Source organism: Vipera ursinii (genome assembly GCF_947247035.1).
Source record: "Vipera ursinii genome assembly, chromosome: 1".
In the NCBI taxonomy this organism is placed as follows: Eukaryota; Metazoa; Chordata; class Lepidosauria; order Squamata; family Viperidae; genus Vipera; species Vipera ursinii.
Window position 1 is genome coordinate 155,140,450 of NC_139512.1, and position 16,954 is coordinate 155,157,403.

The 16,954-nt window shown below is 41.2% G+C and overlaps 2 protein-coding genes across 2 annotated transcripts in view; both read left to right on the forward strand.

Moving 5' to 3' along the window:
• CERS6 (ceramide synthase 6) overlaps positions 1-5,008 on the forward strand; it is a 112,357-nt gene extending 107,349 nt beyond the window's left edge. Inside the window, exons 10-11 of the mRNA XM_083365691.1 lie at positions 961-984; positions 4,447-5,008. Coding sequence (XP_083221817.1) covers positions 961-984; positions 4,447-4,596 — 174 coding nt within the window. The 3' untranslated portion in view covers positions 4,597-5,008. The remainder of the gene's footprint in view (positions 1-960; positions 985-4,446) is intronic.
• A 10,464-nt stretch (positions 5,009-15,472) lies between these two features.
• NOSTRIN (nitric oxide synthase trafficking) overlaps positions 15,473-16,954 on the forward strand; it is a 34,008-nt gene continuing 32,526 nt past the window's right edge. Inside the window, exon 1 of the mRNA XM_083349771.1 lies at positions 15,473-15,517. Coding sequence (XP_083205897.1) covers positions 15,491-15,517 — 27 coding nt within the window. The 5' untranslated portion in view covers positions 15,473-15,490. The remainder of the gene's footprint in view (positions 15,518-16,954) is intronic.

Sequence of the window (16,954 nt, forward strand, 5' to 3'; positions counted from 1 at the left end):
ATCTGTGGTTTATTCAGTGAACTCTGGCTAATTTGCATCTGTGAGCCTGAAATGTTTATTTTTGACCACCTGAAGATATATTTATTATTTGAGTATTAGACTGAGTATATTATTCTGGTTCAAGTGGTTATTATTGCCGTTTTGTCCTTAGTTCATCACCAGAGCCTGTTTGCTCTTAAGCAAAACTCTGTTTCTTAGGACTACAAGCATCTCTACCTGTGCAAGTGTCCACCTGTCAGGGCTATTTTCAGTTTTTTTCTGAAAGCACTTGTGCAGTTGCAAACATGCATTGGCTTTCATGCATTGCATTTATATATATATATAGTGGGTTAAGTCGCTGAGCTTGTCGATCAGAAGGTCTGCAGTTTGGCGGGTCGAATGCCGAGTGCTGCGTAACAGAGTGAGCACCTGTTACTCGTCCCAGCTTCTGCCAACCTAGCAGTTCGAAAGCATGTAAAAATGCAAGTAGAAAAATAGGGACCACTACGGTGGGAAGGTAACAGCGTTCCGTGTGCCTTTGGCGTCTAGTCATGCTGGCCACATGACCACGGAGACATCCTCGGACAAGCGCTGGCTCTTCGGCTTTGAAACGGAGATGAGCACCGGCCCCTAGAGTCGGAAACGACTAGCACGCATGTGTGGGGGAACCTTTACCTTACTATATATGTATATGTATATGTATGTATGAAAGTGTGATAAATAAATATAAATAACATTTTAAAAGGCAGTATGCAAAGCAGCTCTGAGCAGTTGCAGAATGTGAAACCACAGTCTGCCCAGACATCTCACCTTCAGACCAATAGCTGGAGTTTCTGTGCGGTTTCCGTGTCTTCCAGACTGAGCCGCATGCTGGAAGGGATTTAAGTTGTGTTCTAGTAGGCAGCCTCTTGTTTCACGGGAAAATGGCAAGTGACTTCTTTCTGTACCTTCTTAATAATCTCCTTTCTGCTGCCTCCAAAGGCTGGGAAGTGGAATCCTTTGCATGTAAGTTTCTCTGGTAGGGAGAACACAGTACAGTATCTCTTTCTCTGGGTTTGCTGCTTCTCTACTTTTCTTTTCTGTGTCCTTTAAGTGTTCAGCTGAATATTCACTTTGCTAAAGATTGCATGCTCTTTGCAGCTGTAGAGCCAGCCATTTGTTTTTCCTTTTTTTTTTCTTCCTAGTGTTTTCCCAAGAGCTCAGGGTCCGCCTTTTGCGAGTCGACTGCATGTTGATCCATTGGATGCGACAGGAATTGACCAACTGGCTTGTTGACCGAGCCTGACATTGGACTAGAGCCAACAATTATTTAGCATATTCCTAGGCAGAAAAGATAGAAAGCTACTTGACTCTTGTTCTCTTGACCTGTTCTAAGAACCTTTTCAGGATGGAAACATTTAAATATGAAAAAAGGGAAACTTTTCCACAGTTGCCCCCAGCTGAGCTTATCATTTCTACCCTGCTATTAACTTACAAGATGGACCATTAAAAGTATTTGCAATGGCCCACAAGCCCATGTGAAAATTTTATGGTATGTTACTAGATAGGGCTATTTATTTCCTTTGGTGTTCTGTACCAGCCTACTACCGGCTCTGCAGATAAGGCAGGGACAACCCCTTTACAAGAAGGCAAGAGGCTGGAACTAAGCCTGCCAAATTTATGGACACAAAAGCAAACAGAGCAAAAACAAGACACGAACCATGAAACAGGAGCTATTCAAACGGTTGCCTTCAGCAAACCAGCCCTCCCACACATTCCCCTTTTAAACAGTTCAGGGCATGGCTTCTCTCTGCCTCCTTCCAAGGTGCCCCATTGCCTTCCTCTGTTTACTCCTGATTGACTGCCTCCTGCGTCGGGCATCCTTGAACAGGGCCAGCTGTGGGTCATCTTCATCCACGCTGTCAGGCTCACACAGCTGGGTCTGCGTCGTAACCAGGTGGGAGGGGCCTGGCTGAGGGCTCTCATCAGCAAGCTCTCCAACACCCTCAGCAAGCTCTCCAACACCCCCCCTCCTCCTCCTCTGAATCGTCCGACCCAACTGCCGAACCCACAGGCTGACCCTGAATCACAACATTTGGTCTGGTGATCATAGGAACAGTAGCTAGCAAGGAATTTTATTTCTCCTTTGTCAGTGACTTACACCCTACATTTGAATTCAGTGTACATGACTTAAGCTACTATTTGGCCATCAATTACTAGGACTCCTATGCACATCCAGCAAGACTTCAGAGGCTTTCAATGCTAGAATTCCTTTCTTATGCAGTGCTAAAATTCATTACATGCATCAAATTCACATCCTTGCAGCTTCACTCAACCCTCCATCTCTTTGTCACTTTCATCACTGCTTGGCCTTTTTCTCAAGCCTACTTTTTCTGTTTAGCAGTTTTTTGTTCTGCTCCAATTTACTGCCTGCTGTTATGCCAAATGCAGTTCATGATCAGGGATTTTATTACACAGTGCATTACTTCAGAGTATATTGAGTGCTCATTGATGCAGGAGCAGGCAGCCTTTTGGTGGTGGGGCTTTGGGAGACAGTTGAGAGAGTAAACCAAACGGTATTAAGAAAACAGATGGGGCTGGAATTTGACAGGATTTCTCCCCATTTTTCTACCATTTATTTTCTGTGACGGACTATGTTAAGATTATACAAGTTCTTAAAGTTGCAATCTTCATATTTCCTAGCCCGGTAATGGCAGGCAATTGCTAATTTGGAGAGAGTGCACCATTCAAAGTTGACATTAGAGGTAACTTTGAGAACAACCCTAAAAATAAGAATTTGGGAGCCACATACGGTGCTTGGATTACAAGTTGCTCATCTTACATCAATGTTGTTCATGCCCTTCGCAACTGCAATATTTTCTTGGCTGCTGTTTTTTGGCACACACCCTTTCCTGCTCGTCTTGACTGCCACTGCAGACATGGCTTCCAGTTCTGATTTCTCTTCTGATCAGTCAAAAGCATGATTGCATGCTTTCTGTAATCCCAAGTTCTGGGTTTTTTTCTTACTATGATAGCAGATGGTTTGTTTTGTTCATTTTTGGTTTTCATAAACCCGTTTCAAGCCATGACCGGTAATGCCCACAGAAGCTTCCTGTGTTGTTTATTGATGCCAACATTTTTTCAACTTCCAAACTGTTCTTTTACTGTTGATATCTTTAGTAGAGGTCTTACCAATGAAATGCTTGGTTTGTCAAAAATAAATGTATTTATCTGTGGGAACTCTAGACAAAAAAAAATGTGTAATCAAAATTGTCAGCTGGAATCTCTTACAGACATTTTGGCGAATCTAGCGGCATAAGCAATAAAAACTGCAAGACGAATATCTGGTATAAGCTTTCAATATACTAGTGTTATCTTGCAAGAAGCGATAATATGCCCTTATTGCTGTTCCTCTCCGTGTTTGCATGGAGAAGAAGAAAAATTGAAATCTTAAGCTGTAGATCCATGGATCAGATTTACTGATTGTCTGCCGTTCCTTCCTCAAAGTGAGTTTCAGATTATATTAGCTTTATTGACAAAGGACATTCAGAGTGATAGCAGAAATAAAGTAATGCTAAAGCTTGCTTTAGATGCAACAGAAGTTCAGACAAGTATATCTTGTGGAAGACAGGAGGGAAGGAAGGAAGAAAAGAAGGAAGGAAGAAGGGAAGGAAGGAAGGAAGGAAGGAAGGAAAGGAAAGGAAAGGAGAGACCACAATAGAGAAGTTAAAAAGGTGAGGTTAGGAGGCAACAAATGCAGAAAGGATGAGACCAGAGGTATCCAGCCACTACATACATACATACATACATACATACATACATACACATTTATTTATTTATTTATTTATTTATTTATTTATTTATTTATTTATTTATTTATTTATTTATTTATTTAAGTCTGTCCCACTGAGCGTATAGGCAATAGGAAAACTCAGTGCTGGAGTCTAACCTAGTGCTCAAGTCTTGACAAATGGCCGAGTACCTTTAAGTCTCCTGTCTAACTTCTCTTTGAACTCTATAAATTGCTCTTTTCCCTCCCAGCCTAGCTCCAGTACCGGATGTAAGTTGGGCTGGGAGAGGGTAAAGTCTGAATTGACCGGGTGCAGAAGGTAAGGTAGAGGAGAAAAAGGGGGAAAGGGTTAAGCTCTTCTCAACTCAGTGTGCTTTCCAGCCCGAAATACAGAAGCTGCTGGCCCTCACCCGTCTTTGACGCAACTTTCCCTCAACTTCTCCGGTTTAGCCCTCAGAAGCAAATAGGTAAAGATGCAACTGGAAGCTGGACGGTTGCCTAACTTTTGAATGTGGGGGGGCAGGGGGGGGCAGAGAAGCTGCCAAGAAACTCTTCACAGTTGGCAACGTAACAACTTTTAACTAAACGAGTAAATAAACAACAGAGCAGACCAGCCGCTCTCCTTTCTCTTATGCAACTGATTCCCAGAGGTTTCCTTCTCCTCTCCCCGCTCCCCCTTTCCATTACCTGTTTTGCAGACAAAAGATGACCGAAGTGATGTGGAGTCCAGTTCAGATGAGGAAACCTCCACTCTTCAGTCAAGGATCTCCCAGAGTTCAGCTACCGTCAACGGGACAAATGGAACAAACGGGTATCTTACTGGTAGCAACTCTGCAGAGGAATATTAATCCCGGGAATACACACTGCCGCGTGAACTGTTTGCTACGGAAAACAAATAAGTTGTGAATGCAGGATTTGATTATTTATTTATTTTTTCTTCTTTCTCTCTTCGTTCTTCTTTCCTTCTTTTTTTTTTTTGTTCGTGTGTGTGGGGGGTGTTAAATCTCAGAAAAATTATCTACACACAGTTGGAATATTTAAAGCTTCTAATACCACACTGCTTTGTTTCCTGTTTGTAAGTGACAGCGCCACATGATTTTTCTGTATGTAGGCATGCTGTATTTATATATATATCTGACCAGATGGGAGCAGTGTTTTCTTCAGTAGTTTTTGAGTATTATTTATTTTATATCTTATTTTGAGATGACTTCCAAATGAAAAGAAAAAAAAAGAACTTCCTCGAGATTCTCTTTTGGACTTCATTAGGGTCAAAAATTGCCAGGTTAAAGATAGGTCTTTTTTGTGCTTCGTTTCTCTAGCCACTACCTGATATTGTAGTTGCCTGCTAAGATTTCACTTATTGCAAAATCACACACGTTCATGACTCTTTCTAGATATTTTTCTTACGAGAGGGAGGTTTCGTTTTTGCTGAAAAGATGCTGACTTTAGAACTTGCTGGTACAATCACAGTTGTCATTCTCTCTCCCCCCCCCCCCGGATTCTAAAATGTATCTTGATATTTTTATGTAATAGAGTCAGTTTGAACATTCATTTTTGTTCACTGTATGTGCTGTAAGAGCAAATTTTATTGTCGATTTAACCCTCCCAACAGAGCGGCCAATTTGATTTGGCTTCCAGCCAAATGAACTAACTCATCTCCAACACAGGTCCTATCTTGCAGATTACCTTAAATTTTCTGTTTGGATCCATTTTTTTTAGGCATGTGCCATTGGAACTAGTAGAAGTGCTAGCCTCCAATAATTATAATATTTATTTCTTGTTTTTGCTTACTTATTATTTACAGTATTAATTTCCTTCCCTCAGTAGCCCTTCCAGCTGTTCCAAAATGCTGTTTAGAGTCTGATCAAAGGGGTCTTGGGCATCAGCAACACCTGAACCGGGGTGATTCAAGCAATTATCAATCAATTCCGGGACTCTATTGTGTCTAGTCCAGGGGTAGGCAACCTCGGCTCTTTTATGACTCATGGACTTCAACTCCCAGAATTCCTGAGTCAGCTATGCTGACTCAGGAATTCTGGGAGTTGAAGTCCATGAGTCATAAAAGAGCCGAGGTTGCCTACCCCTGGTCTAGTCCTTCCACTCAGCACAGAGCTGGCTAGGAGACTATCACTCCTTTCCCAGCTTTACTTTTATTTATGTATTTATCTTACCTGAAGCGGAAACCACACATACCTGGCACAGGTAGAATCAGTACCATTATAGATAAGTCAGGAGGATTGTATCCCTAAGTCAGGAGGATTGTATCCCACATGCATTCATTCCTGTGGATTTATTATTATTATTATTATTATTATTATTATTATTATTATTATTATTATTATTATTATTATTATTATTATTATTATTATTTTTACACAGTCTCACCTTTGAGGGAGAGTGAAATCTAAACCGGGCCCTTTGAGGGCTTTCTGTGTCACAGAAGGCAGGGCGGTCAGAGTGGTTTCCCTCCCTCCCCCCCATTATCTTTATAGCTGTGCTATAGAAAAAAAAGATCTTAGGCTTAAAGACCTTGACAGTCGAGTGTTGGGGAAATGGGGGCTTTCCTTTTTTTTTTTCTAAGCAGAAATGCAGTCACAAGTAGGGCTTCCACCCAAGGTGCGGAGATACCTAGTTTCAGCTCCACCAGGATTTGCATTAGTCTATCCATCCAGGATAGCTCCTACCATCTTGGTAGCCCCCCCCCCTTTTTTTTTGGGGGGAAGGCTCATGGGCTGTTGTGAGTAAGAGTGGGGAATCCGCTTTGCCAGTCAGTTGCACAGGCCGCATCTGGAACAGATGGTATGAATTTAATGTCGATGCTTTTTTTTTAAAAAAAAATCATTTGAGAAGATACGTATTGGCCTTGGCCCAAAAAGCCACATGTGCCAAAGTTAATATTGAAAGGTCTAGCCCAAAAGAAAGAACAGCAACTGGAAAGAATGTCTTTCCAGAAACAATACGGGCTCCAGAGACGTGATGTAGAGGAGAGACTGAACTATCCATAGGGCTAGTTTTGATGGATCACAGTACAATGCCCAATTTTTACATTGATTGTCGGCGTGACAAGATGAGTGGCTCATTTGAATGGATATTATCTTACCAAAAGCCTCTTGCTTAAGAGGCACTTGCTTTCAGTTTAAATGAGCCAGAAATTAATTGTAAGCCAGTTTTTTATGTTTTTGTTTAATTTTAATTTTAATTATTTTTTTTTGCTGCTGCATATCTGCAGCTTGAGAAAAGTTGTACAGTATTTCACCTGGCTTTGTTATATGTGAAGAGCTTGAAAAAGGAAAAGAAAATGATTAGCTGGCCTGATTATCATTTCTACAAAGAAAAAGTTCACACGACTCTTTTCTGAAACCAACCCAGTTGGTATTTTCTCTTTTCCTAATGGATGTAGGTAATGCTGGGTCCCCAATCTTCCAGATGTTTTGATTGGTTGCACAGACCCGAGATATCTTAAGTCTTGAGCTGGACTGTGGTCACTTGACTATTCTGTGCAAATACATTGGCCAGCAAACAAAAAAAACCCGTTACTTGTGTGACTAAATATCTCTTGAAGTGCAAATATGGAAATGTTTTCTACACACGCCATCAACAGCCCTGCACTCCAGAGTGTAAGAGTTTAAGAAAGGGGAAATTAACAGTTGTGGTGAATCAGTATTAATACCCTCCTGGATATCAGTTAAAATTTAATTGGTCCCGGAGTTTTTATTTTTCCTTCTATATTGTCATTCACCGTTTGACTTGAGCTCCAATTCTTTGATGCTAGGGCTGAAGTCCTTTAGGCAGTTGGATCACAGATGGATCTGCATAAAAGAACAGAACCTGAGTTGCGATGAAGCCAGATGGTCAAAATAACTACGTGTTTGATGTTCTTTCAGTTAGTTAGTATGGAAAGCTAACACTAATTCGGAGGGGCAGCCTATTTAATCCCATGTCCATATAAATGCTGCAATTACATAGATAAAAGAAAGGGGTTCCAACTTAACTAGTTGACACCTCAAGGTGTTAGATAGTATTGGGTGTTAAGGCTATAAAATATAAGTAAACAGTGTTAAGTCACAGGAGAAATGGCCTCTTTTAATGCCATGAAGACTCCATTGGAAAGATGCCCCTCCTTGTACTCTGGGGCTTGTAAGAAAACGGGGATAGTATTCACATGTGTGCATGTTCAGTGTTCTCCTGTGATTGTGCCTGCAAAGAGCCCAAGTCAAAATAACGAATTGTTCCCAGGAAAATTTCCAAGAATCCATCTGGTGTTCCTTTGCCTCTAATGGTATTTTCTCATTTAGCTTCTTTATTTTTTAAAAAAAAAGTTTAAAAGGTCTTATTTGTAAAAGCCGTTTGGTCCCTTTTTGCACTAGAAATGCAGTGGCTGGAGTGTGTAGAATAGTGGGGGGAGGGAAATGAAGAAAACTCTGGGAGTTAGTAGCCTTTAGATTGACTGAATGTTTTAGTAGCCAGCCCTGGAGTAGAGAAGTAAGATCTATAGTTGTGTGCATTTATTCTGTTATCGAATAACATGGAACGCACTGAAATAAGTAATGGTGTGTTTTTCTTTAAAAAGAAAAAAGATTGGCTACCCATCTGAAGACGAAGTTTCTTCGGTGTATATCCAGTTAAGTTGGAAGTGTGACGCCTTACCTGCAGTTTCAATCCAAACTGTAGAGTGCCAGATTAAAAATGCCAAAAAAGAAATAATACATGTATCTGTTGTCATTTTTGAATTGGTTCAGTGGATTTCTCATTTGTTGCCTCCCTTTTGCAGATTGTCATTGCCTATGGGACTGGTTTACCTAAGACCCAATATAGAGGCCTGGGTCAGAAACTTCAATGTGATTTTATCTTTGCACTCATCTTGTAATTCAGCCCTTACACAGACAACTTGTTCCTTTCCTCTCTTACACCCAATGTCTACTGTTTTTAAATAGTACCATTAATTGGAGCTTAATCACATGCATGGGTTCATACTGAAAATTTATATGCAATGGAGGGGAAGGTGCATACATCCAGAATTCACTTCCTATCTCTTCCTTGCATATCCCACAAAGAAGAATACACATTATTCTGAGAAATAATCCCCATTTTGTTTAAGGAGAAAATATTCAATATTAGCTGCTAATGAGATCAAGGTATGAGCCATTCTTCTAAGAAGTATTAATATGTGTTTCCCTCCCTACTCCTGTCATATGCTGAAATGGGCTTCTTTCTTATATCTGATATATGGCGGTAGCTCCCTTTTGTCTTTTAGCAGAATAAAAGCTTGAGTTGGGATTATTAGAGAAGGAGATTAATCATCCATTTTCACACTTTATCAAATATATTTCTGGGAGTGATCCTGGAGACCCTTTTTCAGATTGATCGCCTGTGAAACTATCCTTTTGTTCCAGATATTCTACAACTGGAATTGAGCGTGTTTTGTGTGCTTTAGGAATACTATAGTTTCCCATAAACAATGGGCAAATTGTCATGTAACTGAATAACACTTTATTTAGATTGTCTTACACTGCAGTATACAGTATAGGGACGCGGTGGCTCAGTGGGTTAGGACGCTGAGCTTGTCGATCAGAAGGTCGGCAGTTTGGCAGGTCGAATCCCGAGTGCCGCGTAACAGAGTGAGCGCCTGTTACTCGTCCCAGCTTCTGCCAACCTAGCAGTTCGAAAGCACGTGAAAATGCAAGTAGAAAAAAAGGGACCACTACGGTGGGAAGGTAACAGCGTTCCGTGCGCCTTTGGCATCTAGTCATGCCGGCCACATGACCACGGAGACGTCCTCGGACAAGCGCTGGCTCTTCGGCTTTGAAATGGAGATGAGCACCGGCCCCTAGAGTCGGAAACGACTAGCACACATGTGCGGGGGAACCTTTACCTTTACCTTTTACACTACAGTATATATAAAAAGATATAGGTTATACAGTATGCTGACGGTTCAGGTCAATTATACAGTCTTTCCTCACTTTAACAATACATGCCAAAATTTGGCATTTGGGGCTATTAATGTTTTTTTTTGGCCACAAATAGGTGTGCGTGCAAGCGCACATATGTATATACACATACATGTGTGCACACATATATTTACCACAACATAAACTTTGGCTTTCTGTAAGAAACAGATGGAATAGTTTATTCTCTCTTGTTATTCATATTTTAAGTATTTCATTATTATTTGCTGTTCTGTGTTCTGTGGTATTCCTGAATTCCCATGACCCAAAATAAATTAAAAAATTCTGCATGCTCTTGTGGGAATGACCAAAGTATTCCAAATCCAGCCATCTGGAAATCAGAAACAATCAAAAGGGTCCTTATTACACTACCAGAGTCTTCCTTGGATAAATGGGATGTTGCTACTTAACTGCCCAACTGTAGTTTCTCTCTTTCAGAATTGTCTTGAGTATTTGGAGGAACTTTCTTTGTGTAGGTTCCATCACAGCAGGTTTTGACTGAAGTGAAAATTAAGTTCCTGGCTCAGCTTTGCATACTTAGGACATGGCTTCCCTTTATTTTAACATTGGTAATGACAATCAGATCAAAATGAAGTTTGATTAAAACTAATCTGATATGATGGAGGGCCACAACAGGTGTGCATGGAAAGTGCAACGTACCCCAAAAGGTGACACCCTTTTTGTGCCCTATACCATATTCAGTAGATCAGCTTAGGACCGAAAGAGGTAACTTTTCCCCTGAGATTTTGAGACAATCGAACAGTCTGAGAAAGTACCAGAACTTACTGGCATATTCCATGGTCAAAATTAGAACAATGTGTGTAGCCTTGGATTTTGCTTCTTTCTCCTTTTTGTCGTAAATATAAAAATAACCATTCTTCTGAAATACTTGGAATCAATCAATCAATATTGTGAATTTAGATTTGAAAACACTTTCATAATAAATACTAAGCACTAGGCCTTCATTTGTCTTCTTTCTAATTAAATGATTGCAAAGGGAAACTTAAGGCCTGAACGTAGGCTGAAGTCCTCTAAGCAGATTAACCAGAAGTTGGATTCACAAATCACACTAAGCTATTACTTGTTGTACTGTATAAGCCACAAGAGTTGGACTCCCACTTCATGCCAAGCCATAAAACATGATAAGCTTAAAGCACATCATAATTGAGCAACACACATGCAACCCATTTACCTTCCAGTAGCATATGGAAATGTTTGCATATGTTCAATAAACTGTGACTTGAGACACCAGGAACATAGTTGAACACAACTCACAATATGAAGCTTTGGCTAGTGATGGGAGAAAGCTGCGTGAACATTGTTGCTCTTACCACCTTGATGTTCCTTGATTGAAAGTCAGGATAGAAATGGAATAACTGGGCAAAGCAAAGTTCAGATAAAAACTGGTAGAACCTCAGGATGGAAATGTCTTTTCCATAATAATGCTGGTTTTAGTTCCTATTACATTGGATACAAGCCATCTCCTGTCTGAAAAGGCTAATCTGATCCAGCACAAGTTTCTGAAAATGACGCATCACCATTTTCTGCTGTCCCCACAGGCAATTTTGCCTCTGAAGCAGATTGAAAACAGAGGAGTCAGTGGAAATTTCTATTTGCCCAAATGGCAGGTCCTCCTCTCGGTGAGATAGATATTTGTAAATTGTAGCTTATTATCTCAAGAGGCAAATCCTAGGGATTGTGTTCATGAGCAGAGTATTTTCTTAGTATTGATAGTGCCACATGCACCATTGTCAATACCAAGGACATGTTTTATTTTAACCTTGGATCAAAATCAATTTTGCAAAATCTGTGAATGTCTGAGTCATACCATTCCGTCAAAGTATTGCTTTCTTGGAGAGTGGAACTAACTGCTAGAAGAGTATGGGATAAAATAATAATAATAATATAATTCAATGATTCCATGAAGGCAAAAAATAAATTTGCTGCTTCCATTTACTAATACTATTTTAAATGTATAGAAAAATCTGCTTAGGTGAGTTGATGCTGATTTGTCAATAAAGACTCTTGGTGCAGACTTCCTTAAATTTCATCCGTTGTTGGGTTTTTATAGAATTTCCTGCATGGTGTAGAAACTCAACCGAAAGTATCCCAACAAATGTTTGTTGGAGTCAACTTGAGCCTATCTCGAAAAGGGGATTCTATTACCTTCTTTGGTCATTGGTTGGACTATCCAACCATTTGTCTTACTACAAAGTATTTTCTAACCTTCAGGTGGAGGATGTCCTCATGTAACTTAAGTCCATCACTGTGTCAGGAGGCCCTTCAAGAATATACTTCCCTTCAATCCCTTCCAAATGAGGCATCACCACTACTCTTTTTCATCTTCTAAGAAAGCCTATGGACATTTATGAAAACAAAGATAAGGATGGACTTTTGTCGTTGCTCCTTTGTTTAATAATTTCAAATATGGTAAGATAGGTCAGAGCACCTAGAGGTGTTGTTTCTTTGATTTATGCAATTTCTCAACACATTTATTTTCCTGAGACCACAGTTCTGTCCTAACTGGTAATAAGAGAGGTATTTGCTTCCAGGCCAATGGGATTATGTCTCAGGGGCTGGAGAAGAATCTCCACTCGCCTGAATCCCTATGTATTCAGGTGAAACTCTAAAAGAGAACTAAACTCTTACCTAGAACATACAAGATGGATCTGCAGTAAAATATATTGTACCACCAACCTGAGGAGATTTTCTGGTTGGAGCACTAGGGAGCCATACCTCCACGAGAGATACAAGCAATGTTCCTCACCCTTCTTCCATTTTTGTTTTTGTTTTAATATTCAACATCTACTGAATATGTTTAGTACAAAGTGGACCGCCTGGGAATAGTAGTTTAGCCTGTTACGCTTCTGCAAACATCAAATCATGTTTTTTTCTCAATATTCTACACAACAGAGATTGTTTCAGGCTGCATGTATGACTGACTGGATTTACATATCACACTATGTTTATTTTTAAACCATATAAAATAACCAAAACTTGTCCTGGTTCATACAGTGTTAAATTATTATTCTTGACCCAATGTGTCTTTGTTTATTGTTTGTCAAATTTAGGCGGCCACCCAACTCCATAAAGATTCTGAGCACTGTTAACATTCAAAACAGTAAGAACAAAAAACAAGGAAAAGAATGATATCTGTCCAGAAGAGAAACATTGAAAGCAACTTTTAAAATTCCGTGATGGACTTGCCACTCACCTCAATTGAGAAACAGCCAGGTTTTTTAAGACCTTTTAAGCACCTTCAGGATGTGGACCATAGTGGACCAGAGGAATGCTGTAGATATAATTTACTTGGACTTCAGTAAGGCATTTGATAAAGTAGATCACAACCTACTACTTGATAAGATAGAAAAATGTGGGTTAGACAGCATCACCACCAGATGGATTCGTAGCTGGCTGACAGGCCGTATTCAGCGTGTGGTCCTCAATGGAACCGCATCTACATGGAAGGAAGTGTGTAGTGGGGTGCCCCAGTTATCTGTTCTGGGCCCAGTGCTCTTCAACATCTTCATTAACGATTTAGATGGGATAGATGGGGAACTCATCAAATTTGCAGACGACACCAAGCTGGCAGGAATAGCCAATACTCCAGAAGACAGGCTTAAGATACAGAAGGATCTGGACAGACTCGAACACTGGGCACTATCTAACAAAATGAAATTCAATGGTGAAAAAAGTAAGGTTCTACATTTAGGCAGGAAAAAATCAAATGCACAGGTATCGTATAGGTGGTACCTTGCTCAACAGTAGTAACTGTGAGAAGGATCTCGGAGTCCTAGTAGACAATCACTTCGATATGAGCCAGCAGTGTGCTGCAGCTGCCAAAAAAGCCAACACAGTGCTAGGCTGCATTAACAGAGGGATAGAATCAAGATCAAGTGAAGTACTAATACCACTTTACAATGCTTTGGTAAGGCCACACCTGGAATACTGCATCCAGTTTTGGTCACCACGATGTAAAAAAGATGTCGAGACTCTAGAAAGAGTACAGAGAAGAGCAACAAAGATGATTGGGGGACTGGAGGCTAAAACATATAGGGAACGGTTGCTGGAATTGGGTATGTGTAGTTTAACGAAGAGAAGGGTGAGGGGTGACATGATAGCAGTGTTCCAATATCTCAGGGGCTGCCACAAAGAAGAGGGAGTCAAGCTATTCTCCAAAGCACCTGAAAGCAGGACAAGAAGCAATGGATGGAAACTAGTCAAGGAGAGAAGCAACCTAGAACTAAGGAGAAACTTCCTGACAGTGAGAACAATTAACCAGTAGAACAACCTGCCGCCAGAGGTGGTGAATGCTCCAACACTGGAAGTTTTTCAGAAGAGACTGGACAGCCATTTGCCTGAAATGGTATAAGGTTTCCTGCCTGAGCAGGGGGTTGGACTAGATGACCTCCAAGGTCCCTTCCAACTTATTATTATTATATGGATGTTAAAGGGGATGCTGTTCGGAGACAAGTGCCCTGGAAGAAAGATGTGCTTCCTGGTCCTGACTGATGATATTAGATTACGCCTGATCTGCCTGATCATACAGGATGGGCAGAAATTGAGATAGATGGTCCTTAAGATAATCAGTCTAGTCTCTCTTTTAGCTACCTAACAGGTTTGTCAGCATTATGACATCTTCAATCCTTGCCTACTACACCTTGAATGAAAATAGCTTGCATAAGCCTAGGTGTGCCTTGCCTGTGTTTGCTCTTCTCTTGGGCAAAGAAAGATGGGCATGCCTTGAATTGTTCAATGTGCTTGGAAGGTGTTTTGAGGGAAGATTGGGAAGGGAATAGCAGAAATGCCTGTCTTCAGCTTAAGGAATAAGACACATTTCCTTGTGGACATCAAGAATGGCCCATGTGGCAGTACAGCTATCCAACGTTTATCGACAGCTTCTTTGCCATCTTCATCTCTCACAGGCATTGACCTCTGATCCTTCCCTTTTGGGGATGCTTCCCATGGGCCTTTTCATAAATCCAGACTGAATAATGTCCTTATATGCTTTTAAATATCTTAAGAGTTGGGAGTGGAGTTGAATATCTTTGGCAGCTACCTTGGTCCACGGAGAAGCTAAGAAGCAGGACACCAAAAAGAAAGCTCTATATTTGCTTGGGTCTTGCATTTACTTCTGAAATTGTTCTTTGGAAAAACAACAAGAGCAGAAAATGTTACTGAATTAAAACAACTTTAGTGTGCTTATGGAATTACATTACGGGTGGGTCTGCAGTACTTTGGAGAAGTTGTGGAAGTTGTAATCTATCACCTATCAGGGACAGTTACTCAATATAATTCATTTAGGCTGCAGGTTCTTGGGAAAATCTGGACAGAAATGTTTGCTACATTGATTTTCTAGCTTTCTTGTGTGCAATCCATTATGGATGCTTCAATTTTACCATCAGTAAAGTGGTAAAGGTTTCAGACACATAACTGGCCCAGAGTCACCTGCTGAGTTTTATTACTGAGGATCTGAATTACGAGAGAAGACTGTCAGTTCTAGCCTAACCCTTTGCTCACTTTACCCAAGTGGGATCAGTTACCATTCTACAGTGGTGCTCTGTTTGCAGGCTGATTTAAAAAAAAAATGCTCAGAAAACACTCTTCTAACTGCTTATAGCCTTTTGATTTTTCCTTGCCTATCAGGAAGTACACTGGATAATAATCACCCATTGGGCTACTCCCTTAATTACTTTGTATTTGCTTTGCTCATCTGACCTAATTTCTTGCTGTGAAACACCCAGCCTTAGTCTTAGACCAAACTGGAAATGCTACAGCAATAAACAGGCAGTTCAGAATGAAGAACCCACTCGCTGGCTGCATGGTGAGTAGAACAAGGGCCTTTCTGTGCAATTCTCTCCTCCTGCCTTTCGCGTTCACCAGAAGACTGCATGTCTGCTTGGAAAGGGGACAGTTTCAAAAGGGCTTGGAGGCAAGCAGGAAGAATTCCTTGTTCTTACACGACTTGCTGAGGGCTCTTACATGGAAGCTGGCTTCTGGATTGAGCAGCCGGCCACTGGGTTGAGCTGTACCGTAGATTCCTGTATGCTCTAAGTACCCTTCCCTCTTTTATCTTTTTCACTCTTCCAGAAGTTCTGTCTCCAACTTGCTCACTCCTCCTCAAGCTGACAACACGCATCTCAGTTCCTTTTGTGCCTACTCAAAAGCTGAGGCACGTTACTGCTCACCTCCGGCATCTCGATTTTCTCAGAGTGGGGGCCATCCTGGAGGCCTCCTGGAGAAATGAAGATGTTGGGTATGAAAGGTTTTAAAAAAAAAGGTGCAGGAGAAGATACCCAATTAGAAAGACTACAAGCAGCACAGGACCCTCCAGAACGCTTTGTTGATTAGCTTGAGGCTCATCTACGAGGCTGGTGGGAACTCTTGAAGTTTTGAAAGGATGACCGGTTTTAGGTTGGTTTGGGGGGGTTTTTTTGCACTTGTGTCAGAAGCAACGAGGCACTTCCAGGTTGAAAGGATTAGCCAGTGACATTGCTGTGGCCGGGGAGGGGGGATACCCAGTTGGGAGGTCTTTTCATGTCCCCGGCAGAAACTGGAGTGAAAGATGAGAGCTCACCCTGACCCAGGGCAGCACTCAAGTCTCAAACGCGGGCTTGCTAATCTCCAACCTAGCGTCCTAACTATGCAAGCCATCATGCTCCTATGCCACGGGTAACGCCACACAATAGTGTCTACAATGATTGTGTTCAAAACACACCTTTTCCAGAATGCTCCTTCTGCCCAAACGTAACCTGTTTTCCCAATTCAGCCTCCACTTGGCTGAAGCTAGTAGGGTGGGGAATCTGTGGGAGAAGCTGGCAGAGTTCCTCCAAAAACTGCAAGCAAAATAACCAGCTGGTGGGGAAGTTATCCAGTATACTGGAACAAACTGATCAATAATGTTTAAGTACCGGTAATCTAATGTGAAGTTTAAGGAGTTTAATTAACCAAATACAATTTTTCCCCCTGGGTTTGTACTATTTCCGAATTGCAGCCCTGACGTACCATCCCTGGGTTTCCTTTTTTTTAACTCTTATTTTTTTAATTGAAAAGGTTAAAAGACAAAATCAAGAGCCTTGGTGGAGCAGTGGGCTAATGCCTCCTTAAGTAACACCAGCTGCCTGCAATTAGTGCAGGTTCGAGTCCCACCAGGCTCAAGGTTGACTCAGCCTTCCATCCTTCCGAGGTAGGTAAAATGAGGACCCAGATTGTTGGGGGCAATAAGCTGACTTTGTAATAATGCCGCTTGGCGGCCCCTGAA